Source organism: Coregonus lavaretus (assembly GCF_964263955.1).
Source record: "Coregonus lavaretus genome assembly, contig: HAP1_SCAFFOLD_720, whole genome shotgun sequence".
Taxonomy (NCBI): domain Eukaryota; kingdom Metazoa; phylum Chordata; class Actinopteri; order Salmoniformes; family Salmonidae; genus Coregonus; species Coregonus lavaretus.
In genome coordinates, this window is record NW_028164941.1 from 117110 (window position 1) to 145000 (window position 27891).

Below are 27891 nucleotides of genomic sequence, written 5' to 3' on the forward strand. Positions count from 1 at the left end.
TTCTGGTGTCTGACACTCACATCAAAGTACACAGGAGGAGAATCCAACCTAACTAATTTGTCTCTTCCTCCTACCTCCCTCCTTCTCTTCCTCCCTCCTCCTCTCCTCCTCTCCCTCCCTCCTCCTCTCCTCCTCTTCCTCCCTCCTCCTCTCCCTCCCTCCTCCCTCCTCCTCTCCTCCTCTCCTCCCTCCTCCTCTCCTCCCCTCCTCCCTCCTCCTCTTCCTCCCTCCTCCTCGCCTCCCTCTCCCCTCCTCCTCCCTCTCCTCCTCTCCCTCCCTCCTCCTCTCCCTCCCTCCTCCCTCCCTCCCTCCTCCCTCCTCCTCTTCCCTCCCTCCTCCTCTCCTCCTCTTCCTCCCTCCTCCTCTCCTCCTCTTCCTCCTCTCCTCCTCTCCTCCTCTTCCTCCCTCCTCCTCTCCCTCCCTCCTCCCCTCCTCCTCTCCTCCTCTCCCTCCTCCTCCTCTCCCTCCCTCCTCCTCTTCCTCCCTCCTCCCTCCTCCTCTCCCTCCCTCCTCCTCTTCCTCCCTCCTCCCTCCTCCTCTCCCTCCCTCCTCCTCTCCTCCTCTCCCTCCCTCCTCCTCTTCCTCCCTCCTCTCTCCTCCTCTCCCTCCCTCCTCCTCTCCTCCTCTCCCTCCTCTTCCTCCTCTCCTCCTCTCCCTCCCTCCTCCTCTCCCTCCCTCCTCCTCTCCTGCTCTCCCTCCCCTCCTCCTCTCCTCCTCCTCCCTCCTCTCCTCCTCTTCCTCCCTCCTCCTCTTCCTCCTCTGCAGTATCAGAACATATCAAATCCAGGCAGAGTCCTGATCCTCGGCCTGCCATCTGAACGACAACCTCCCCACTACACACACACACACACACACACACACACACACACACACACACACACACAACACACACATTCTGCTCCGAGCATCTTCAGCGATGCCAACAGGGTTCCAGCCAGCCGCCAGCCCCTCTCCCAGGCTAGCCCCGTGTGTCCAGCCCTGAGCCCTGACCTCCTAACCACTAGCTGACCCCGTGGCTCTAGGAAACCCCGGTGCAGCTGTCCTCCACACAGCAGGGGGCGCCCTGACCCGGACCGCCACCGGACAGGCAGCGCCACTAACAGGTAATAAAATGGAGATTTGATTTCTATGAACATTACCTCACCTCACCTAGGCTACATCTGAAATGGCATTATTCCTCTGTCTCAGTAGGTTAACACTGCCAACACTAAGGTCCTCTATGTCTCAGTAGGTTAACACTGCCAACACTAAGGTCCTCTATGGCTCAGTAGGTTAACACTGCCAACACTAAGGTCCTCTATGGCTCAGTAGGTTAACACTGCCAACACTAAGGTCCTCTATGTCTCAGTAGGTTAACACTGCCAACACTAAGGTCCTCTATGTCTCAGTAGGTTAACACTGCCAACACTAAGGCCCTCTATGGCTCAGTAGGTTAACACTGCCAACACTAAGGTCCTCTATGGCTCAGTAGGTTAACACTGCCAACACTAAGGTCCTCTATGGTTCAGTAGGTTAACACTGCCAACACTAAGGTCCTCTATGTCTCAGTAGGTTAACACTGCCAACACTAAGGTCCTCTATGTCTCAGTAGGTTAACACTGCCAACACTAAGGTCCTCTATGGCTCAGTAGGTTAACACTGCCAACACTAAGGTCCTCTATGTCTCAGTAGGTTAACACTGCCAACACTAAGGTCCTCTATGGTTCAGTAGGTTAACACTGCCAACACTAAGGTCCTCTATGGTTCAGTAGGTTAACACTGCCAACACTAAGGTCCTCTATGTCCTCAGTAGGTTAACACTTGCCAACACTAAGGTCCTCTATGGCTCAGTAGGTTAACACTGCCAACACTAAGGTCCTCTATGGCTCAGTAGGTTAACACTGCCAACACTAAGGTCCTCTATGGCTCAGTAGGTTAACACTGCCAACACTAAGGTCCTCTATGGCTCAGTAGGTTAACACTGCCAACACTAAGGTCCTCTATGTCTCAGTAGGTTAACACTGCCAACACTAAGGTCCTCTATGGTTCAGTAGGTTAACACTGCCAACACTAAGGTCCTCTATGGCTCAGTAGGTTAACACTGCCAACACTAAGGTCCTCTATGGCTCAGTAGGTTAACACTGCCAACACTAAGGTCCTCTATGTCTCAGTAAGTTAACACTGCCAACACTAAGGTCCTCTATGTCTCAGTAGGTTAACACTGCCAACACTAAGGTCCTCTATGTCTCAGTAGGTTAACACTGCCAACACTAAGGTCCTCTATGGCTCAGTAGGTTAACACTGCCAACACTAAGGTCCTCTATGGTTCAGTAGGTTAACACTGCCAACACTAAGGCCCTCTATGGCTCAGTAGGTTAACACTGCCAACACTAAGGTCCTCTATGGTTCAGTAGGTTAACACTGCCAACACTAAGGTCCTCTATGTCTCAGTAGGTTAACACTGCCAACACTAAGGTCCTCTATGTCTCAGTAGGTTAACACTGCCAACACTAAGGTCCTCTATGGCTCAGTAGGTTAACACTGCCAACACTAAGGTCCTCTATGGCTCAGTAGGTTAACACTGCCAACACTAAGGTCCTCTATGGCTCAGTAGGTTAACACTGCCAACACTAAGGTCCTCTATGGCTCAGTAGGTTAACACTGCCAACACTAAGGTCCTCTATGGTTCAGTAGGTTAACACTGAGATAGTGGGATTAATTCCCACAGGGATCACATAGACATACTAATGTGTCATAGTAGACAGCAGTAGTTAGAAGCACTAGCATGTAGTGTCTGTAGGGGTGGTGGTGGTGGTAATAATGAACTAGACAGTAGTGGTGGTAGTGTCTGTAGGGGTGGTGGTGGTGGTAATAATGAACTAGACAGTAGTGGTGGTAGTGTCTGTAGGGGTGGTGGTGGTGGTAATAATGAACTAGACAGTAGTGGTGGTAGTGTCTGTAGGGGTGGTGGTGGTGGTAATAATGAACTAGACAGTAGTGGTGGTAGTGTCTGTAGGGGTGGTGGTGGTGGTAATAATGAACTAGACAGTAGTGGTGGTAGTGTCTGTAGGGGTGGTGGTGGTGGTAATAATGAACTAGACAGTAGTGGTGGTAGTGTCTGTAGGGGGGGGTGGTGGTGGTAATAATGAACTAGACAGTAGTGGTGGTAGTGTCTGTAGGGGTGGTGGTGGTGGTAATAATGAACTAGACAGTAGTGGTGGTATTGTCTGTAGGGGTGGTGGTGGTGGTGGTAATAATGAACTAGACAGTAGTGGTGGTAGTGTCTGTAGGGGTGGTGGTGGTAATAATGAACTAGACAGTAGTGGTGGTAGTGTCTGTAGGGGTGGTGGTGGTGGTGGTAATAATGAACTAGACAGTAGTGGTGGTAGTGTCTGTAGGGGTGGTGGGGGTGGTGGTAATAATGAACTAGACAGTAGTGGTGGTAGTGTCTGTAGGGGTGGTGGTGGTGGTAATAATGAACTAGACAGTAGTGGTGGTAGTGTCTGTAGGGGTGGTGGTGGTGGTGGTAATAATGAACTAGACAGTAGTGGTGGTAGTGTCTGTAGGGGTGGTGGGGGTGGTGGTAATAATGAACTAGACAGTAGTGGTGGTAGTGTCTGTAGGGGTGGTGGTGGTGGTAATAATGAACTAGACAGTAGTGGTGGTAGTGTCTGTAGGGGGGGTGGTGGTGGTAATAATGAACTAGACAGTAGTGGTGGTAGTGTCTGTAGGGGTGGTGGGGGTGGTGGTAATAATGAACTAGACAGTAGTGGTGGTAGTGTCTGTAGGGGTGGTGGTGGTGGTAATAATGAACTAGACAGTAGTGGTGGTAGTGTCTGTAGGGGTGGTGTTGGTAATAATGAACTAGACAGTAGTGGTGGTAGTGTCTGTAGGGGTGGTGGGGGTGGTGGTAATAATGAACTAGACAGTAGTGGTGGTAGTGTCTGTAGGGGTGGTGGTGGTAATAATGAACTAGACAGTAGTGGTGGTAGTGTCTGTAGGGGTGGTGGTGGTGGTGGTAATAATGAACTAGACAGTAGTGGTGGTAGTGTCTGTAGGGGTGGTGGTGGTGGTGGTAATAATGAACTAGACAGTAGTGGTGGTAGTGTCTGTAGGGGTGGTGGTGGTAATAATGAACTAGACAGTAGTGGTGGTAGTGTCTGTAGGGGTGGTGGTGGTGGTAATAATGAACTAGACAGTAGTGGTGGTAGTGTCTGTAGGGGTGGTGGTGGTGGTAATAATGAACTAGACAGTAGTGGTGGTAGTGTCTGTAGGGGTGGTGGTGGTAATAATGAACTAGACAGTAGTGGTGGTAGTGTCTGTAGGGGTGGTGGTGGTAATAATGAACTAGACAGTAGTGGTGGTAGTGTCTGTAGGGGTGGTGGTGGTGGTAATAATGAACTAGACAGTAGTGGTGGTAGTGTCTGTAGGGGTGGTGGTGGTGGTGGTAATAATGAACTAGACAGTAGTGGTGGTAGTGTCTGTAGGGGTGGTGGTGGTAATAATGAACTAGACAGTAGTGGTGGTAGTGTCTGTAGGGGGGGTGGTGGTGGTAATAATGAACTAGACAGTAGTGGTGGTAGTGTATGTAGGGGTGGTGGTGGTGGTAATAATGAACTAGACAGTAGTGGTGGTAGTGTCTGTAGGGGTGGTGGTGGTGGTGGTAATAATGAACTAGACAGTAGTGGTGGTAGTGTCTGTAGGGGTGGTGGTGGTGGTAATAATGAACTAGACAGTAGTGGTGGTAGTGTCTGTATGGGTGGTGGTGGTGGTAATAATGAACTAGACAGTAGTGGTGGTAGTGTCTGTAGGGGTGGTGGTGGTAATAATGAACTAGACAGTAGTGGTGGTAGTGTCTGTAGGGGTGGTGGTGGTGGTAATAATGAACTAGACAGTAGTGGTGGTGTCTGTAGGGGTGGTGGTGGTGTTAATACGTTTGTAGTGTACCTAGACAGTATCTAAACTAGGAGCAGGTGGTAGTGTACCTAGACAGTATCTAAACTAGGACCAACTGAGTGGTCATGTTGCTCGTCTCTTCTTTTAAACCTGCTTTATTTCTTCTGCTGCTGTTTAATATTCTATTATGGGTTTTTACTCTCTCTGTCTCTCATGTTCTCTCTCTCTCTGTCTCTCTCTCATGTTCTCTCTCTTGTTCTCTCTCTCTCTGTCTCTCTCTCATGTTCTCTCTCTCTCTCTGTCTCTCTCTCATGTTCTCTCTCTCTCTCTATCTCTATCTGTCTATCTATCTATCAATGTATCTTTCTCTCTCCTACTCTCTCTCGCTCTCCCATGTTCTCTCTATCTATCCTCTCTCTCTCTCTGTCCTCTCTCTATCTATCATTCTCTCCTCCCTCTCTCTCTCCCTCCCCCTCTCTCTCTCTCTCTTTATCCTCCTCTCTCTCATGTTCTTGCCTCTCTTCTGTCTTGTATCCTAGGCATGGCTCCAATTCGGGACTCGGTCAGCCACTCCCCTAACCAAACAGGTGACAACCTTTGACCTTGCCTCCTGTTGTCTCTGCCTCTGAACCTCTCCCTATACTACTACAGTCAGACAACAAGTGCATTCCTGAAGTCCCCCCAGGAGCTCACGTTAACGTTAATGCTGTTATGTCGACTCAGTGTGTCGGTCCTTGTCTGATCTTGCCTGCTGTCCACCTTTAGATAGTCTCACCTTGCCTGCTGTCCACCTTTAGATAGTCTCACCTTGCCTGCTGTCCACCTTTAGATAGTCTCACCTTGCCTGCTGTCCACCTTTAGATAGTCTCACCTTGCCTGCTGTCCACCTTTAGATAGTCTCACCTTGCCTGCTGTCCACTTTTAGATAGTCTCACCTTGCCTGCTGTCCACTTTTAGATAGTCTCACCTTGCCTGCTGTCCACTTTTAGATAGTCTCACCTTGCCTGCTGTCCACCTTTAGATAGTCTCACCTTGCCTGCTGTCCACCTTTAGATAGTCTCACCTTGCCTGCTGTCCACCTTTAGATAGTCTCACCTTGCCTGCTGTCCACCTTTAGATAGTCTCACCTTGCCTGCTGTCCACCTTTAGATAGTCTCACCTTGCCTGCTGTCCACCTTTAGATAGTCTCACCTTGCCTGCTGTCCACCTTAAACTACTTTTGTCACAGCATGGCTCCTACAAAGGTAGGGGTTAGGGTACAAAGGTAGGGGTTAGGGTACAAAGGTAGGGGTTAGGGTACAAAGGTAGGGGTTAGGGTACAAAGGCACAGACAGCTAGAGAGGATGGAGGGAGGGAGGGAGAGAGGAGGGAGAGGGAGCATTCTGACTTGGCAGCCATCGTGTGTGTGTGTGTGTGACTGACGAGAATGAGAGCGGCTTTCCAGAGAACCAGGGTGGCTAATTCTGAGAAGAACGGATAGAGAATGAGAATAGAGGGGGGTGGAGGGATATAGGAGACATGAAAGGCTTCCTTTAGTACTGAGGAAGAGCTGCTAGCAGTAGAAGAACCAACAGCCCCCCCTCTCCAATGTCCTTCCTTTTCCCTCCCCTGTCTCCCCCCGTCTCCCTCCCTCCTCCGTCTCCACTGTCTCCCTCCCTCTCCCCTCCCCCCCCGTCTCCCTCCCCTGTCTCCCCCCGTCTCCCTCCCCATGTCTCCCCCCTTCCCCCTTCTCCCTCCCTCCCCTGTCTTCCCCGTCTCCCTCCCTCACTCACTCACTCCCCTCACCCCCCCCCCCGTCTCCCTCCCTCCTCCGTCTCCACTGTCTCCCTCCCCCCTCCCCCCGTCTCCCCCCCGTCTCCCCCCCGTCTCCCCCCCCCCCCCGTCTCCCTCCCTCCCCCCCCCCCGTCTCCCTCCCTCCTCCGTCTCCACTGTCTCCCTCCCTCCCCCCCAGTCTCCCTCCCTCCCCCCATCTCCCTCCCTCCTCCGTCTCCCCCCGTCTCCCTCCCTCCTCCGTCTCCACTGTCTCCCCCCCCCCGTCTCCCTCCCTCCCCCCCCCCCCCCCCCCCCCCACACTCCCTCACCTGTCTGATCCTGTGGTAGGCTGTAACATCATGCTGCTGAAACAAAATGGTGGCAGCTGACTAGACCGACACACACACTGCCGAAACAAAATGGTGGCAGCTGACTAGACCGACACACACACTGCCGAAACAAAATGGTGGCAGCTGACTAGACCGACACACACACTGCCGAAACAAAATGGTGGCAGCTGACTAGACCGGCACACACACTGCCGAAACAAAATGGTGGCAGCTGACTAGACCGACACACACTGTGAATGTCTGCATGGTTATCACAGACAACACTGGGGCATTAGGTTAGAGTGGCACGTTGAGAGCAATAGTGTTACTGAGATCAGAGAAACCTGTGGAATACTTACACACAATGCACCTTTCCTTCTTTTCACTAAGTAACAGGGTGTATGTCTGGGTTCAATCCCACAGCTTCCACCAATCCACACGTTAAAATCAATGATTTAGTTGAAAGCAAGAAGATTTGTCCTGGTGTGTGTGTGTTCTCTGTAGAGCTAACCAACCTCCACCAACGACCTCTTCCCCCCCCCCCGCCGCCTTTCTGTTCCCCAGGTCTGGACCACCCTGGCCTGGATTCGCAGTATGACAATTCCCCCTGGAGCTCTGGTTCTCCCTGCGACAGCAACAGTAACTGGGGCAAGGTGAGTACTCTCTGACCTTCTCCAAATGTACACGTAAATCCTGCCATGTTTTTTTCACTTGTATTTTGAACTTGAACGTTATATGTGGAGGTGGCCTACGGGGAAACCTGTCGGACGTCGCGCCAAAAATGCAACGGAAATCAGTTTTTTTTTTGTGGAAATTTAGATTTTGGTTGTTTTTGAATACTTAAAAAAAAAAAAACGAAATAGTATGATTTACTTAAGGAACATTTTCCAAGGTTAGCTAGCGTGCGTAATGTGAAAACGCTAGCTCAAACTTCCCTGACTCGATCAGACTGGTTTAGACTGAATAGTGAACTAGCTAGTTAGTAATGAAATCAGACTGGTTTAGTCTGAATAGTGAACTAGCTAGTTAGTAATGAAATCAGACTGGTTTAGACTGAATAGTGAACTAGCTAGTTAGTAATGAAATCAGACTGGTTTAGACTGAATAGTGAACTAGCTAGTTAGTAATGAAATCAGGCTGGTTTAGACTGAATAGTGAACTAGCTAGTTAGTAATGAAATCAGACTGGTTTAGACTGAATAGTGAACTAGCTAGTTAGTAATGAAATCAGGCTGGTTTAGTCTGAATAGTGAACTAGCTAGTTAGTAATGAAATCAGACTGGTTTAGACTGAATAGTGAACTAGCTAGTTAGTAATGAAATCAGGCTGGTTTAGTCTGAATAGTGAACTAGCTAGTTAGTAATGAAATCAGACTGGTTTAGACTGAATAGTGAACTAGCTAGTTAGTAATGAAATCAGACTGGTTTAGACTGAATAGTGAACTAGCTAGTTAGTAATGAAATCAGACTGGTTTAGACTGAATAGTGAACTAGCTAGTTAGTAATGAAATCAGACTGGTTTAGACTGAATAGTGAACTAGCTAGTTAGTAATGAAATCAGACTGGTTTAGACTGAATAGTGAACTAGCTAGTTAGTAATGAAATCAGACTGGTTTAGACTGAATAGTGAACTAGCTAGTTAGTAATGAAATCAGACTGGTTTAGACTGAATAGTGAACTAGCTAGTTAGTAATGAAATCAGACTGGTTTAGACTGAATAGTGAACTAGCTAGTTAGTAATGAAATCAGACTGGTTTAGACTGAATAGTGAACTAGCTAGTTAGTAATGAAATCAGACTGGTTTAGTCTGAATAGTGAACTAGCTAGTTAGTAATGAAATCAGACTGGTTTAGACTGAATAGTGAACTAGCTAGTTAGTAATGAAATCAGACTGGTTTAGACTGAATAGTGAACTAGCTAGTTAGTAATGAAATCAGACTGGTTTAGACTGAATAGTGAACTAGCTAGTTAGTAATGAAATCAGACTGGTTTAGACTGAATAGTGAACTAGCTAGTTAGTAATGAAATCAGACTGGTTTAGACTGAATAGTGAACTAGCTAGTTAGTAATGAAATCAGACTGGTTTAGACTGAATAGTGAACTAGCTAGTTAGTAATGAAATCAGACTGGTTTAGACTGAATAGTGAACTAGCTAGTTAGTAATGAAATCAGACTGGTTTAGACTGAATAGTGAACTAGCTAGTTAGTAATGAAATCAGACTGGTTTAGACTGAATAGTGAACTAGCTAGTTAGTAATGAAATCAGACTGGTTTAGACTGAATAGTGAACTAGCTAGTTAGTAATGAAATCAGACTGGTTTAGACTGAATAGTGAACTAGCTAGTTAGTAATGAAATCAGACTGGTTTAGTCTGAATAGTGAACTAGCTAGTTAGTAATGAAATCAGACTGGTTTAGACTGAATAGTGAACTAGCTAGTTAGTAATGAAATCAGACTGGTTTAGACTGAATAGTGAACTAGCTAGTTAGTAATGAAATCAGACTGGTTTAGACTGAATAGTGAACTAGCTAGTTAGTAATGAAATCAGACTGGTTTAGACTGAATAGTGAACTAGCTAGTTAGTAATGAAATCAGACTGGTTTAGTCTGAATAGTGAACTAGCTAGTTAGTAATGAAATCAGACTGGTTTAGACTGAATAGTGAACTAGCTAGTTAGTAATGAAATCAGACTAGTTTAGACTGAATAGTGAACTAGCTAGTTAGTAATGTAGTAAGTAGTGTAAAGGGATGATTGGTGTTTTTCTCTCAGTGGAATTAGAAAAAAAACTTAATGGAATCTTTGAATGCTGTTTTCTCACTTTATACTTTTTTTTGGCTGAAGTCAACTTTAAAAGCCCATAACTCAAGTTCTGATAAAGATATCTCAGTGATTTTAAAAAGATCCGAAGTTTTCCGAAGTTTTCAGACGCAATATCAACGCAATATCCATGTATTTCAGTGTCTACGACTGCCATGTGGATATTATACAATTTTTAAAGCGAATTTGGGTCCTTTTTAAACAAGCTCGCGCTTTATAAATACTGTTTTATTATTATTAAAACGTTTAACTTTTTTATTTAATTTTCAAGGTGCTGGTAGACTCGGTCTGCAGTGACACTCCCTCCCCCGCCAGCGCCTGGCCCTCCTCCTCGTCCTCCTCAGGCTCGAACTCTGCAGCCGGCAGCAGCTCCGGCTCCGGCAGCGACCCCGAGCTCACCTCAGAATGCATGGACGCAGACTCCGCCTCTAGCTCGGGCTCGGAGAAGAACTTGGCCGCCACGATGATGGTGGCCGCCACCGCGACATCGTCCGTGTCATCGCCCAGCGCTAACGGAAACGGAGACGGTAACAGGAACCGGCAGCAGGGGGGGAACCGCTTCTCCCCGCTAACGGTGGTTAACGGCAGCGCCCCTCCCGGGAGCGACGGCGGCGATGACGTAATAACGTGTAACGGGGCGGTGAAGGGCCCGTGGGGTGGCGTGGCTAACGGCTCCACGATGAACATCGGCCCCAACGACGACGACGCCGCCGCCGCCGACGGTAGCCACGCCAACAAGCTGAGCCCCTGGGCGTCGGCCAATGGAATGGAGGTGACCCCCAGCACTTTGAACCCAAAGGCTAACCGCAGTGCCTGGCCCGACCCCCAGGGACCCCCTGCCTGTAAGATTGGCCTGCAGGGAGGTTCTCTGGGCTGGGGAGGGATGCAGCCGGGCAGCCTCTCTCCGTCTCTGGCTGAACAGCGACACGACCTCCTGAACGGTACTACTGTCAAGGCTCGCCACCTTAACACCGAAGCAACCAACGGACCAAATAACACTACTAACGCCGTCGACACCTCTAGTTTACCAAACTCTACAGGCGGCTCCGTGCAGATGAGCGAGCCCGGCTCCGGGCTGCGTTCCTGGGGAGCCGGTGGAGGAGGAGTGGGGTCAGCCCCTGGAGATCAGCTCTCCAACGGGCCCCTGTCTGGCACCCAGCAACCCCGCAGCGAGGGCCTGGCAGGGGGCTTCTCTATGCCCTGGGGGGCGTCGGGCCCTGGAGACACTGTGAACGGCCAGGGACGGGGCCAGTCCTCCCCTGCTGCTGCTGCTGCTTACAACGGTAATAATAACAGCAAGGCCCCTGGAGGGAGGTGGGACTCTGGCCCAGCTGCATCCCCCCTTCCTCACAACCTGTCCTCGGGGGCCGGAGTGGGGAGCAATGGGAACGGAGTGGGTCCTGACGGGATCCCCCGACCGCGGGGCGGCGGCGCCGCCTCCTCTTCCTCCTCCTCCTCCTCTTCTTCGTCCGGCTCCTCCTCCAACAGGCAGCCTTCCAATGGGGAGTGGAGCTCGTTGCCCGGCAACAACTCTCGGCATTCCGGCGACGGCCGGAAGCCAGGGGGAGGAGCCAACGGCTGGAAGAGCCTCGAAGATGACGCCCTCGGGATGGGAGGAGGAGCGAGAGGAGGAGTGCAGGGACCTCCGAGAGGGTGCTGGGGGAGGTCTGGAGGCAGCGAGGGGAGTGGGGAGAGCTCTGGAGGTCCTAACTCCGACGGGGACAGGAACGACCCCCGTCGAAGAGGCCCCCTCCCTGGGTCAACTCAGCCAGTCCTCTCCAGCTCAGACGTGGACCCTCGCGTCCTCTGCAACACCGGCTGGGGCCAGACCCCAGTACGCCAGAACACCGCCTGGGACGTCACCTCTCCCGCCCCGAGACCTAACGACAGGAAGCCCAGTAACGGAGGCCCCGGCTGGGGCTCGGCAGGCCATAAAGCACCCTCTCAGACCTCCAGCTCTGGAGGATGGGGGGACGGGCCGGGCAACAACGCAGGCCCAGAGTCAGGAGGGTCTGGCTGGGCGGAGCGGAAGGCCTTGTCTGGGTGTGGAGACAGAGACACCACTGGAGGAGAGGGGAGATGGGAGGATGGAAGCTCCTTTAAGAACAACAGCAACTCCTCCTCTACCTGGGGGGACAGCCAGAAGGAGGACCGCTCCAACACCTGGACCAACGCTCCTAAACCCCAAAAGCAGGGCTGGGGCGCCCCTAGTGGTGGTGGTGGTGGTGGGGGAGACCGCTCCAGAGGAGGAGGAGGGGGCAGCTACTGGGGCCAGCCCCAGAAGACTAGCGGGTCTGGGGGATGGGACAACGACAGCGACCGCTCAGGGTCTGGAGGATGGGGCGAGCCCGGCCGTCCGGCCAACACCAACACACACCCCAGCAGCAGCAGCAGCACCTGGGGCGGCAGCGGAGGGTCCAGCACGCCCGATCAGACCCACGGCAACAACCCCAACAACCCTCACTCAGGCTGGGGAGAGCCCCCCAAGCCCCAGCCCCAGAACCACCCGACCCAGGAGGGCTGGGGAGAGCCAGCCATGAAGCCCAGCCACCCCTCTCAGAGCTGGGGTGACCCGGCGCCTAAACCCTGCCCCTCCGAGTGGGGTAAAGGCCCAGACTCTAACCCCAACCCCGGCCCGGACCCTAGAGGACCTCCCCCAGGCTCCGGGGTTTCCAAACCCAGCGGCTGGATGGGGGGGGCGGCGGTCCCCGCTGGACCGTCCCACAAGGAGGAAGAGTCTACGGGGTGGGAGGAGCCCAGTCCGGAGTCGGTGAGGAGGAGGATGGAGATCGATGACGGGACCGCCGCGTGGGGAGACCCGAGCAAATACAACTGCAGCGGGGTTAATATGTGGAACAAGACCAGCCAATCAGAGCAGGACGCCATGGCCGTGACCACACCCCCCCAGCCCCAGCAGCAGCCCCCCCCACCCCAGAACAGCGTGGCCAACAAGGACAAGACCTGCAGCCCTGGTGAGTGGAGGGGGCTGTACACTCACACTGTATGGACACCACACACACCACACACACACACACACACCACACACCACACACACACCGTACACACACACACACACACCACACACACACACACCGTACACACACACACACACCACACACACACACACACACACACACACACCACACGCACACACCACACACACACGCGCACACCACACACACACGCGCACACCACACACACACACACACACACACCACACCACACACACACACACACCACACGCACACACCACACACACACGCACACACCACACACACACGCGCACACCACACACACACACACACCACACCACACACACACACACACACACCACACGCACACACCACACACACACGCACACACCACACACACACGCGCACACCACACACACACACACACACACACCACACACACACACACCCACATTGTGTCCTACACCTCCCCTTAGTGTGTGTTCAGGGCTTTTATGGTTGCGTCATCCTTCTGGAATGTTCTAAGCATTGGTTTTCTCCCTCTGAGCTGAGAGCGCAGACAGAAACACAGACCTTTGTTTGGCCTGAAATACAGAGTTCCAGAGGGGGGGGAGACTGAGGGAAAGGGGGGAGACTGAGGGAAAGGGGGGAGACTGGGAGGAAAGGGGGGAGACTGAGAGGAAAGGGGGGAGACTGAGGGAAAGGGGGGAGACTGAGAGGAAAGGGGGGAGACTGAGAGGAAAGGGGGGAGACTGAGAGGAAGGGGGGAGACTGAGAGGAAGGGGGGAGACTGAGAGGAAAGGGGGGAGACTGAGAGGAAAGGGGGAGAGACTGAGAGGAAAGGGGGGAGACTGAGAGAAAGTGGGGGAGACTGAGGGAAAGGGGGAGAGACTGAGAGAAAGTGGGGAGAGACTGAGAGAAAGTGGGGGAGACTGAGAGAAAGGGGGGAGACTGAGGGAAAGGGGGGAGACTGAGAGGAAAGGGGGGAGACTGAGAGGAAATGGGGGAGACTGAGGAAAGGGGGGAGACTGAGAGGAAAGGGGGAGACTGAGAGGAAAGGGGGGAGACTGAGAGGAAAGGGGGAGAGACTGAGAGGAAAGGGGGGAGACTGAGAGAAAGTGGGGGAGACTGAGGGAAAGGGGGAGAGACTGAGAGAAAGTGGGGAGAGACTGAGAGAAAGTGGGGAGACTGAGAGAAAGGGGAGACTGAGAGGAAGGGGGGAGACTGAGAGGAAGGGTGGAGAGACTGAGAGGAAGGGGGGGAGACTGAGAGGAAGGGGGGAGACTGAGAGAAAGGGTGGAGAGACAGAGGAAGGGGAGACTGAGAGGAAGGGGGGAGACTGAGAGGAAAGGGGGAGACTGAGAGGAAGGGGGGAGACTGAGAGGAAGGGGGGAGACTGAGAGGAAAGGGGGGAGACTGAGAGGAAAGGGGGGAGACTGAGAGAAAGGGGGGCGACTGAGAGAAATGGGCGAGACAGAGAAAGGGGGAGAGACTGAGAGGAAAGGGGGAGAGACTGGGAGAAAGGGGGAGAGACTGAGAGGAAAGGGGGAGACTGAGAAAAAGGAGGAGAGACTGAGAGGAAAGGGGGAGAGACTGAGAGGAAAGGGGGAGAGACTGAGAGGAAAGGGGGAGAGACTGAGAGGAAGGGGGGAGACTGAGGGGAAAGGGGGAGACTGAGAGGAAGGGGGGAGACAGAGAAAGGGGAGAGACTGAGAGGAAAGGGGGGAGAGACTGAGAGGAAAGAGGGGAGACTGAGAGAAAGGGGGGGAGACTGAGAGGAAAGGGGGAGACTGAGAGGAAAGGGGGAGACTGAGAGGAAGGGGGGAGACAGAGAAAGGGGAGAGACTGAGAGGAAAGGGGGAGAGACTGAGAGAAAGTGGGGAGAGACTGAGAGAAAGTTGTAAGTCGCTCTGGATAAGAAAATGTAAATGTAAAGTGGGGAGACTGAGAGAAAGGGGGGAGAGAAGCCCTCCGCGGACAGCGTTTAACCAGTCAGCTACTGATAACAGAAGCCCTCCGCGGACAGCGTTTAACCAGTCAGCTACTGATAACAGAAGCCCTCCGCGGACAGCGTTTAACCAGTCAGCTACTGATAACAGAAGCCCTCCGCGGACAGCGTTTAACCAGTCAACTACTGATAACAGAAGCCCTCCGCGGACAGCGTTTAACCAGTCAGCTACTGATAACAGAAGCCCTCCGCGGACAGCGTTTAACCAGTCAGCTACTGATAACAGAAGCCCTCCGCGGACAGCGTTTAACCAGTCAGCTACTGATAACAGAAGCCCTCCGCGGACAGCGTTTAACCAGTCAGCTACTGATAACAGAAGCCCTCCGCGGACAGCGTTTAACCAGTCAGCTACTGATAACAGAAGCCCTCCGCGGACAGCGTTTAACCAGTCAGCTACTGATAACAGAAGCCCTCCGCGGACAGCGTTTAACCAGTCAGCTACTGATAACAGAAGCCCTCCGCGGACAGCGTTTAACCAGTCAGCTACTGATAACAGAAGCCCTCCTCGGACAGCGTTTAACCAGTCAGCTACTGATAACAGAAGCCCTCCGCGGACAGCGTTTAACCAGTCAGCTACTGATAACAGAAGCCCTCCGCGGACAGCGTTTAACCAGTCAGCTACTGATAACAGAAGCCCTCCGCGGACAGCGTTTAACCAGTCAGCTACTGATAACAGAAGCCCTCCGCGGACAGCGTTTAACCAGTCAGCTACTGATAACAGAAGCCCTCCGCGGACAGCGTTTAACCAGTCAGCTACTGATAACAGAAGCCCTCCGCGGACAGCGTTTAACCAGTCAGCTACTGATAACAGAAGCCCTCCGCGGACAGCGTTTAACCAGTCAGCTACTGATAACAGAAGCCCTCCGCGGACAGCGTTTAACCAGTCAGCTACTGATAACAGAAGCCCTCCGCGGACAGCGTTTAACCAGTCAGCTACTGATAACAGAAGCCCTCCACGGACAGCGTTTAACCAGTCAGCTACTGATAACAGAAGCCCTCCACGGACAGCGTTAGTGTGTGTGTGTGATAGGTCAGTCACATGGGACATTGGAGCAGCGATCAGCTCTATTTCTACTGAGGGTGGGGGGGGGGCAGAGACCTGGAGTCACACACTCACACTCACACACAGACACACACACACACACACACACACACACACAGACAGTCAGTGTAAGTAAACAAAGCTTACATAAGCCTGTTGCTACGGGGTCCCCTGGTGACCAGAGCAGGGGTCTCTGAACAGGGCTGTTCTCTACTACCAGACACAGAACTGCTGAACAAAATGCCACCCTATTCCCTATATAGTGCACTACTTTAGACCAGAGCTCTATGACACCCTATTCCCTACATAGTGCACTACTTTAGACCAGAGCCCTATGACACCCTATTCCCTATATAGTGCACTACTTTAGACCAGAGCCCTGTGACACCCTATTCCCTATATAGTGCACTACTTTAGACCAGAGCTCTATGAAACCCTATTCCCTACATAGTGCACTACTTTTGACCAGGACCAGAGGCGCACCTCGTCCATTTGTTCATTCATTCATTTTCAGCGTTGGCAAGACAGCACACACAGATACAGGCCTCTATACAATCACACAGATACAGGCCTCTATAAAATCACACAGACACAGGCCTCTATACAATCACACAGATACAGGCCTCTATAACATCGCACAGATACAGGCCTCTATAAAATCACACAGACACAGGCCTCTATAAAATCACACACAGATTACAGGCCTCTATAAAATCACACAGACACAGGCCTCTATAAAATCACACACAGATACAGGCCTCTATAAAATCACACACAGATACAGGCCTCTATAAAATCACACAGATACAGGCCTCTATAAAATCACACACAGATACAGGCCTCTATAAAATCACACACAGATACAGGCCTCTATAAAATCACACAGATACAGGCCTCTATAACATCACACAGATACAGGCCTCTATAAAATCACACAGATACAGGACTCTATAACATCACACAGACACAGGCCTCTATAAAATCACACAGATACAGGCCTCTATACAATCACACAGATACAGGCCTCCATAACATCGCACAGATACAGGCCTCTATAAAATCTGCATCGCAGAGAACGCAGACAGAATCATGGAATCCAGACACTAAAACTGAATTCAACAATATTCAAACGTATTGAACTTAGTAGGGAATCAACTAAATGTATTGAACTTAGTAGGGAATCAACTAAATGTATTGAACTTAGTAGGGAATCAACTAAATGTATTGAACTTAGTAGGGAATCAACTAAATGTATTGAACTTAGTAGGGAATCAACTAAATGTATTGAACTTAGTAGGGAATCAACTAAATGTATTGAACTTAGTAGGGAATCAACTAAATGTATTGAACTTAGTAGGGAATCAACTAAATGTATTGAACTTAGTAGGGAATCAACTAAATGTATTGAACTTAGTAGGGAATCAACTAAATGTATTGAACTTAGTAGGGAATCAACTAAATGTATTGAACTTAGTAGGGAATCAACTAAATGTATTGAACTTAGTAGGGAATCAACTAAATGTATTGAACTTAGTATGGAATCAACTAAATGTATTGAACTTAGTAGGGAATCAACTAAATGTATTGAACTTAGTAGGGAATCAACTAAATGTATTGAACTTAGTAGGGAATCAACTAAATGTATTGAACTTAGTAGGGAATCAACTAAATGTATTGAACTTAGTATGGAATCAACTAAATGTATTGAACTTAGTAGGGAATCAACTAAATGTATTGAACTTAGTAGGGAATCAACTAAATGTATTGAACTTAGTAGGGAATCAACTAAATGTATTGAACTTAGTAGGGAATCAACTAAATGTATTGAACTTAGTATGGAATCAACTAAATGTATTGAACTTAGTAGGAAATCAACTAAATGTATTGAACTTAGTAGGGAATCAACTAAATGTATTGAACAGAATGCATCAGTGATTTCGTATTTTCTGAAACTTTCTGAAGAGGCAATGAGAATTCCCCGTCTTTCTGTGTGGCGCGCGCATCTAGCACTCTGTGTAACCGTTAGCGACGCATCTAGCACTCTGTGTAACCGTTAGCGACGCATCTAGCACTCTGTGTAACCGTCGCTGTTACACTCTGTGTAACCGTTAGCGACGACGCTGAGGAAGACAGTCTTCTGGTAGAGATGGAAAGGCTTTAGCCCAAAAAAACTCTCAATTAAAATGTGAACTACAAAGTAGCCTATGTTTACCATGGCAGAACGATATCACGATTAGTTTTCATCAATCCACTGGGTATTTGTTTTGCTCTACCGTCCCATTACATAAACACAGCTAAACAACAGCCTCTTGCTAGGCGCACACTTGAATTAAAGGGGAAACGGAAACCTGAAGAAAAAAAAAAAAATGGTGAAAACTGAATCGGGCAAAGAAATCAAATCAGCGTTGTTCTAGCGCTCTACAGATCTGTGACGAGGCTAGAAACCCAGTTGGTCTTCTATTGATCTATTGGAGTCAGTACAACATTAGTCTTCTATTGGAGTCAGTACAACATTAGTCTTCTATTGATCTATTGGAGTCAGTACAACATTAGTCTTCTATTGATCTATTGGAGTCAGTACAACATTAGTCTTCTATTGATCTATAGGAGTCAGTACAACATTAGTCTTCTATTGATCTATAGGAGTCAGTACAACATTAGTCTTCTATTGATCTATTGGAGTCAGTATAACATTAGTCTTCTATTGATCTATTGGAGTCAGTACAACATTAGTCTTCTATTGATCTATTGGAGTCAGTACAACATTAGTCTTCTATTGATCTATTGGAGTCAGTACAACATTAGTCTTCTATTGATCTATTGGAGTCAGTACAACATTAGTCTTCTATTGATCTATTGGAGTCAGTACAACATTAGTCTTCTATTGATCTATTGGAGTCAGTACAACATTAGTCTTCTATTGATCTATTGGAGTCAGTACAACATTAGTCTTCTATTGATCTATTGGAGTCAGTACAACATTAGTCTTCTATTGATCTATAGGAGTCAGTACAACATTAGTCTTCTATTGATCTATAGGAGTCAGTACAACATTAGTCTTCTATTGATCTATAGGAGTCAGTACAACATTAGTCTTCTATTGATCTATTGGAGTCAGTACAACATTAGTCTTCTATTGATCTATTGGAGTCAGTACAACATTAGTCTTCTATTGATCTATTGGAGTCAGTACAACATTAGTCTTCTATTGATCTATTGGAGTCAGTACAACATTAGTCTTCTATTGATCTATTGGAGTCAGTACAACATTAGTCTTCTATTGATCTATTGGAGTCAGTACAACATTAGTCTTCTATTGATCTATTGGAGTCAGTACAACATTAGTCTTCTATTGATCTATTGGAGTCAGTACAACATTAGTCTTCTATTGATCTATTGGAGTCAGTATAACAGCAGAGTCCAGAAGGGACTTGGTTACCTGTCATTTAGGAATCTCCATCTTACGTACCTCCCCCCTCCTCCCCCTCTTCCCCTCTCTCTCTCTCCTCGCTCCAGGTTGGGGTGATCAGTTCGGGGGTCCCCAGAAAATGGAGTCAGGAACGTGGCGCGAGCCGTCAGGTCCCCCTGTCTCTGTGGACAACGGGACATCGGCCTGGGGGAAACCCATGGACACCAGCTCCACCTGGGAGGAGCTGGGACACAGAGGGGACAGAGACAGGGGGGATAACTCTGGGACAGGAGGCTGGGGAGGACGTGGACCACAGGACCACAACAAACCTGGTGAGACACGCACACATCAACCTGGTGAGACAGTCCCCTCTCTCCTTTTACAACCAGGACAGAGAGACACCAACCTGGTGAGACAGTCCCCTCTCTCCTTTTACTACCAGGACAGAGAGAGAGAGACACCAACCTGGTGAGACAGTCCCCTCTCTCCTTTTACTACCAGGACAGAGAGAGAGACATCAACCTGGTGAGACAGTCCCCTCTCTCCTTTTACAACCAGGACAGAGAGAGAGACACCAACCTGGTGAGACAGTCCCCTCTCTCCTTTTACTACCAGGACAGAGAGAGAGAGAGACATCAACCTGGTGAGACAGTCCCCTCTCTCCTTTTACAACCAGGACAGAGAGAGAGACACCAACCTGGTGAGACAGTCCCCTCTCTCCTTTTACAACCAGGACAGAGAGAGAGAGACACCAACCTGGTGAGACAGTCCCCTCTCTCCTTTTACTACCAGGACAGAGAGAGAGAGACACCAACCTGGTGAGACAGTCCCCTCTCTCCTTTTACTACCAGGACAGAGAGAGAGAGAGAGACATCAACCTGGTGAGACAGTCCCCTCTCTCCTTTTACAACCAGGACAGAGAGAGAGAGAGACACCAACCTGGTGAGACAGTCCTCTCTCTCCTTTTACTACCAGGACAGAGAGAGAGAGAGACACCAACCTGGTGAGACAGTCCCCTCTCTCCTTTTACAACCAGGACAGAGAGAGACACCAACCTGGTGAGACAGTCCCCTCTCTCCTTTTACAACCAGGACAGAGAGAGAGACACCAACCTGGTGAGACAGTCCCCTCTCTCCTTTTACAACCAGGACAGAGAGAGAGAGACACCAACCTGGTGAGACAGTCCCCTCTCTCCTTTTACAACCAGGACAGAGAGAGAGAGAGAGAGACACCAACCTGGTGAGACAGTCCCCTCTCTCCTTTTACAACCAGGACAGAGAGAGACACCAACCTGGTGAGACAGTCCCCTCTCTCCTTTTACAACCAGGACAGAGAGAGAGAGAGACACCAACCTGGTGAGACAGTCCCCTCTCTCCTTTTACAACCAGGACAGAGAGAGAGAGAGACACCAACCTGGTGAGACAGTCCCCTCTCTCCTTTTACTACCAGGACAGAGAGAGACACCAACCTGGTGAGACAGTCCCCTCTCTCCTTTTACAACCAGGACAGAGAGAGAGAGAGACACAAACCTGGTGAGACAGTCCCCTCTCTCCTTTTACAACCAGGACAGAGAGAGAGAGAGACACAAACCTGGTGAGACAGTCCCCTCTCTCCTTTTACAACCAGGACAGAGAGAGAGAGAGACACAAACCTGGTGAGACAGTCCCCTCTCTCCTTTTACAACCAGGACAGAGAGAGAGAGAGACACCAACCTGGTGAGACAGTCCCCTCTCTCCTTTTACAACCAGGACAGAGAGAGAGACACCAACCTGGTGAGACAGTCCCCTCTCTCCTTTTACAACCAGGACAGAGAGAGAGAGACCAACCTGGTGAGACAGTCCCCTCTCTCCTTTTACAACCAGGACAGAGAGAGAGACACCAACCTGGTGAGACAGTCCCCTCTCTCCTTTTACTACCAGGACAGAGAGAGAGACATCAACCTGGTGAGACAGTCCCCTCTCTCCTTTTACAACCAGGACAGAGAGAGAGACACCAACCTGGTGAGACAGTCCCCTCTCTCCTTTTACTACCAGGACAGAGAGAGAGAGAGACATCAACCTGGTGAGACAGTCCCCTCTCTCCTTTTACAACCAGGACAGAGAGAGAGACACCAACCTGGTGAGACAGTCCCCTCTCTCCTTTTACAACCAGGACAGAGAGAGAGAGACACCAACCTGGTGAGACAGTCCCCTCTCTCCTTTTACTACCAGGACAGAGAGAGAGAGACACCAACCTGGTGAGACAGTCCCCTCTCTCCTTTTACTACCAGGACAGAGAGAGAGAGAGAGACATCAACCTGGTGAGACAGTCCCCTCTCTCCTTTTACAACCAGGACAGAGAGAGAGAGAGACACCAACCTGGTGAGACAGTCCCCTCTCTCCTTTTACTACCAGGACAGAGAGAGAGAGAGACACCAACCTGGTGAGACAGTCCCCTCTCTCCTTTTACAACCAGGACAGAGAGAGACACCAACCTGGTGAGACAGTCCCCTCTCTCCTTTTACAACCAGGACAGAGAGAGAGACACCAACCTGGTGAGACAGTCCCCTCTCTCCTTTTACAACCAGGACAGAGAGAGAGAGACACCAACCTGGTGAGACAGTCCCCTCTCTCCTTTTACAACCAGGACAGAGAGAGAGAGAGAGAGACACCAACCTGGTGAGACAGTCCCCTCTCTCCTTTTACAACCAGGACAGAGAGAGACACCAACCTGGTGAGACAGTCCCCTCTCTCCTTTTACAACCAGGACAGAGAGAGAGAGAGACACCAACCTGGTGAGACAGTCCCCTCTCTCCTTTTACAACCAGGACAGAGAGAGAGAGAGACACCAACCTGGTGAGACAGTCCCCTCTCTCCTTTTACTACCAGGACAGAGAGAGACACCAACCTGGTGAGACAGTCCCCTCTCTCCTTTTACAACCAGGACAGAGAGAGAGAGAGACACAAACCTGGTGAGACAGTCCCCTCTCTCCTTTTACAACCAGGACAGAGAGAGAGAGAGACACAAACCTGGTGAGACAGTCCCCTCTCTCCTTTTACAACCAGGACAGAGAGAGAGAGAGACACAAACCTGGTGAGACAGTCCCCTCTCTCCTTTTACAACCAGGACAGAGAGAGAGAGAGACACCAACCTGGTGAGACAGTCCCCTCTCTCCTTTTACAACCAGGACAGAGAGAGAGACACCAACCTGGTGAGACAGTCCCCTCTCTCCTTTTACAACCAGGACAGAGAGAGAGAGACCAACCTGGTGAGACAGTCCCCTCTCTCCTTTTACAACCAGGACAGAGAGAGAGACACCAACCTGGTGAGACAGTCCCCTCTCTCCTTTTACAACCAGGACAGAGAGAGAGAGAGACACCAACCTGGTGAGACAGTCCCCTCTCTCCTTTTACAACCAGGACAGAGAGAGAGAGAGACACCAACCTGGTGAGACAGTCCCCTCTCTCCTTTTACAACCAGGACAGAGAGAGAGACACCAACCTGGTGAGACAGTCCCCTCTCTCCTTTTACAACCAGGACAGAGAGAGAGAGACACCAACCTGGTGAGACAGTCCCCTCTCTCCTTTTACAACCAGGACAGAGAGAGAGAGAGACACCAACCTGGTTATTACACTGCACCTATCATACTACTATGGCTGACCCTGTAAAACAACACATTACACTGCACCTATCATACTACTATGGCTGACCCTGTAAAACAACACATTACACTGCACCTATCATACTACTATGGCTGACCCTGTAAAACAACACATTACACTGCACCTATCATACTACTATGGCTGACCCTGTAAAACAACACATTACACTGGACCTATCATACTACTATGGCTGACCCTGTAAAACAACACATTACACTGGACCTATTTTTTTATTTTTATTTATTTTTTATTTAACCTTTATTTAACTAGGCAAGTCAGTTAAGAACAAATTCTTATTTACAATGACGGCCTACACCGGCCAAACCCGGACGACGCTGGGCCAATTGTGCACCGCCCTATGGGACTCCCAATCACGGCCGGTTGTGATCCAGCCTGGAATCGAACCAGGGGGTCTGTAGTGACGCCTCAAGCACTGAGATGCAGTGCCTTAAGACCGCTGCGCCACTCAGGAGCCAAATACCAACACACTCATCCCCTGTTCTCCAGGTCCTATCCCCTCTTCTCTCGCCAGGTCCTATCCCCTCCTCTCTCTCCAGGTCCTATCCCCTCCTTCTCTCTCCGGGTCCTATCCCCTCCTCTCTCTCCAGGTCCTATCCCCTCCTTCTCTCTCCAGGTCCTATCCCCTCTTCTCTCTCCGGGTCCTATCCCCTCTTCTCTCTCCAGGTCCTATCCCCCCTTCTCTCTCCAGGTCCTATCCCCTCTTCTCTCTCCAGGTCCTATCCCCTCCCCTCCTCTCTCTCCGGGTCCTATCCCCTCTTCTCTCTCCAGGTCCTATCCCCTCCTTCTCTCTCCAGGTCCTATCCCCTCTTCTCTCTCCAGGTCCTATCCCCTCTTCTCTCTCCAGGTCCTATCCCCTCTTCTCTCTCCAGGTCCTATCCCCTCCTTCTCTCTCCAGGTCCTATCCCCTCTTCTCTCTCCGGGTCCTATCCCCTCTTCTCTCTCCGGGTCCTATCCCCTCTTCTCTCTCCAGGTCCTATCCCCTCTTCTCTCTCCGGGTCCTATCCCCTCTTCTCTCTCCGGGTCCTATCCCCTCTTCTCTCTCCAGGTCCTATCCCCCCTTCTCTCTCCAGGTCCTATCCACTCTTCTCTCTCTGGGTCCTATCCAGTCTTCTCTCTCCGGGTCCTATCCCCTCTTCTCTCTCCAGGTCCTATCCCCTCTTCTCTCTCCGGGTCCTATCCCCTCTTCTCTCTCCAGGTCTCATCCCCCTGTTCTCTCCCCCCGTCTCTCTCCAGGTCTCATCCCCCTGTTCTCTCCCCCCGTCTCTCTCCAGGTCTCATCCCCCTGTTCTCTCCCCCCGTCTCTCTCCAGGTCTCATCCCCCTGTTCTCTCCCCCCGTCTCTCTCCAGGTCTCATCCCCCTGTTCTCTCCCCCCGTCTCTCTCCAGGTCTCATCCCCCTGTTCTCTCTCCCCCCGTCTCTCTCCAGGTCCCAAGCCCATGCAGCAGCAGGAGAGTAGTAGCTGGTGTGGGGAGGAGGTGTCGTGCCAGTCCAGCTGGGAGCCAGAGGAGGAGGTGGAGATTGGGATGTGGAGCAACACCCCCAGTCACAGAGACAGGGAGAGAGACGGTCACAGAGACAGCCACGGTCAGGACAACAGGAACAATGGCCCACAGCAACACAGCTGGAACTACATGAAGAAAGTCCCTCCCAAGGTATACTGCAGCTTCAACTTCTAGATGTAGCTTCAACTTCTAGATGTAGCTTCAACTTCTAGATGTAGCTTCAACTTCTAGATGTAGCTTCAACTTCTAGATGTAGCTTCAACTTCTAGATGTAGCTTCAACTTCTAGATGTAGCTTCAACTTCTAGATGTAACTTCAACTTCTAGATGTAACTTCAACTTCTAGATGTAGCTTCAACTTCTAGATGTAGCTTCAACTTCTAGATGTAACTTCAACTTCTAGATGTAACTTCAACTTCTAGATATAGCTTCAACTTCTAGATGTAGCTTCAACTTCTAGATGTAGCTTCAACTTCTAGATGTAGCTTCAACTTCTAGGCCTTTACCTGAGTTCTATTTCTTCTCCCAAGGTACACTACATCTTCAGCGCATAGGCCTCTACTGGAGTTATATTGACTGTACAACGAGGGCCGGTTTCCCGGACACAGATTAAGCCTAGTCCTGGACCACCAACACCTTTTTAGACTTAATCTGGTGTCCGGGAAACCGGCCCTGAAAGATCAGCGTCTCCTACATAGCTACATACTTAGAGGGAAAACAACAACAGAGGATCAAGTGGAGGACATGCTTCTGTTTTGGGTTGATGCTGTGCTGTGGGCTACTGATCTTGACTCAATGGTCTGTCTGTGCAAAGCACCATGGGTTATTATCCAGAGTGGCGCAGTGGTCTAAGGCGCTGCATCGCACTGCTAGCCGTGCCGCTAGAGATCCTGGTTCGAATCCAGGCTCTGTCGTAGCCGGGCCGCGACCGGGAGACCCCATGGGGACGGCGCGCAATTGGCCCAGCGTCGTCCAGGGTATGGGGAGGGGATGTAGCTCAGTTGGTAGAGTTTGTTGTGGGTTCGATTCCCACGGGGGGCCAGTATGAAAATTTAAAAAAGAATGTCTGCTAAATGACTCAAATGTAAAATATGATGGTTGGATGTTAACCAGGTCTCTCTCTGTATAGGTTATTGATATGGTGGTTGGATGTTAACCAGGTCTCTCTCTGTATAGGTTATTGATATGGTGGTTGGATGTTAACCAGGTCTCTCTCTGTATAGGTTATTGATATGTTGGTTGGATGTTAACCAGGTCTCTCTCTGTATCGGTTATTGATATGTTGGTTGGATGTTAACCAGGTCTCTCTCTGTATAGGTTATTGATATGTTGGTTGGATGTTAACCAGGTCTCTCTCTGTATAGGTTATTGATATGGTGGTTGGATGTTAACCAGGTCTCTGTCTGTATCGGTTATTGATATGTTGGTTGAATGTTAACCAGGTCTCTCTCTGTATAGGTTATTGATATGGTGGTTGGATGTTAACCAGGTCTCTCTCTGTATAGGTTATTGATATGGTGGTTGGATGTTAACCAGGTCTCTCTCTGTATAGGTTAACCAGGTCTCTCTCTGTATAGGTTATTGATATGGTGGTTGGATGTTAACCAGGTCTCTCTCTGTATAGGTTAACCAGGTCTCTCTCTGTATAGGTTATTGATATGGTGGTTGGATGTTAACCAGGTCTCTCTCTGTATTGGTTATTGATATGGTGGTTGGATGTTAACCAGGTCTCTCTCTGTATAGGTTAACCAGGTCTCTCTCTGTATAGGTTATTGATATGGTGGTTGGATGTTAACCAGGTCTCTCTCTGTATCGGTTATTGATATGGTGGTTGGATGTTAACCAGGTCTCTCTCTGTATAGGTTATTGATATGGTGGTTGGATGTTAACCAGGTCTCTCTCTGTATAGGTTATTGATATGGTGGTTGGATGTTAACCAGGTCTCTCTCTGTATAGGTTATTGATATGGTGGTTGGATGTTAACCAGGTCTCTCTCTGTATCGGTTATTGATATGGTGGTTGGATGTTAACCAGGTCTCTCTCTGTATAGGTTATTGATATGGTGGTTGGATGTTAACCAGGTCTCTCTCTGTATAGGTTATTGATATGGTGGTTGGATGTTAACCAGGTCTCTCTCTGTATAGGTTATTGATATGGTGGTTGGATGTTAACCAGGTCTCTCTCTGTATCGGTTATTGATATGGTGGTTGGACGTTAACCAGGTCTCTCTCTGTATAGGTTAACCAGGTCTCTCTCTGTATAGGTTATTGATATGGTGGTTGGATGTTAACCAGGTCTCTCTCTGTATAGGTTATTGATATGGTGGTTGGATGTTAACCAGGACTCTCTCTGTATAGGTTATTGATATGGTGGTTGGACGTTAACCAGGTCTCTCTCTGTATAGGTTATTGATAAGGTGGTTGGATGTTAACCAGGTCTCTCTCTGTATAGGTTATTGATATGGTGGTTGGATGTTTAACCAGGTCTCTCTCTGTATCGGTTATTGATATGGTGGTTGGACGTTAACCAGGTCTCTCTCTGTATAGGTTAACCAGGTCTCTCTCTGTATAGGTTATTGATATGGTGGTTGGATGTTAACCAGGTCTCTCTCTGTATAGGTTATTGATATGGTGGTTGGATGTTTAACCAGGTCTCTCTCTGTATCGGTTATTGATATGGTGGTTGGACGTTAACCAGGTCTCTCTCTGTATAGGTTAACCAGGTCTCTCTCTGTATCGGTTATTGATATGGTGGTTGGACGTTAACCAGGTCTCTCTCTCTCTGTGTGTTTCAGATGAACAAATCGGTGAACAGGCCGGAGGATCCCTGGATGAACCAGTTTGTCAAACAGTTCAACAACATGAACTACCCTGTGAGTACGCAGCCTTGACCCCTGAATCTTCAAATCAAATGTTATTTGTCACACGCACCGAAATACAACAGGTAGTAAGTAGACTCCACCGTGAAACGCTAACTGACGAGCCCTTTAACCAACGACGCGGAAACCCCCTAGCACTACACTACCTGATTCAAGATAACCCAACAACGCATCATCAATCTTTCATTATTTCGAATCAGCTGGTCTCTCCATTTGGGATTTGAAGTGGAAATCGAGGTCAGAAAACTGTCGATCTGATGTCCAGAAGTGTCTCGTCGGGGTCATGTAGTAATAACAACAAACACGAATAAAAGTCATTTAAATAGCAAAGAAGGGGTTGGAACTGGTCAGATGCCGCCCTTTCAGGGTCATCTAGTCTTTTCCCTGAACCCGAGCCTTCAGATGGGATTGCAGCAGGTCTTGGGTAGACTTCTGTGTAACCGTAACAGATTTGCCAGCAAGGAGCCGTACGGACCCCAACGCTGCGCAGCAGTAGAGCGAGATAAATAATTGTACGATTTCTGCTTCTGCACTCGCAAACGGCTGCCTCCGGGGGGGGGGGGGCAGCGGGGCAGCAGCACTACCTCTAGACCAGCCCCCAGCACATCAGTGGACATCTCTGTCTCTCTCTGTCTGTCTGTCTGTCT

At 49.7% G+C, this 27891-nt stretch overlaps 1 protein-coding gene across 1 annotated transcript in view; it reads left to right on the plus strand.

Moving 5' to 3' along the window:
• The first annotated feature begins 1061 nt into the window (after positions 1–1061).
• Positions 1062–27891, plus strand: part of LOC311116436 (trinucleotide repeat-containing gene 6A protein-like) — an 83585-nt gene continuing 56755 nt past the window's right edge. Inside the window, exons 1-7 of the mRNA XM_084191523.1 lie at positions 1062–1103; positions 5415–5462; positions 7521–7609; positions 10044–12744; positions 19311–19535; positions 24291–24517; positions 27161–27238. Of these exons, the coding sequence (XP_084047649.1) occupies positions 5417–5462; positions 7521–7609; positions 10044–12744; positions 19311–19535; positions 24291–24517; positions 27161–27238 (3366 nt within the window). The 5' untranslated portion in view covers positions 1062–1103; positions 5415–5416. The remainder of the gene's footprint in view (positions 1104–5414; positions 5463–7520; positions 7610–10043; positions 12745–19310; positions 19536–24290; positions 24518–27160; positions 27239–27891) is intronic.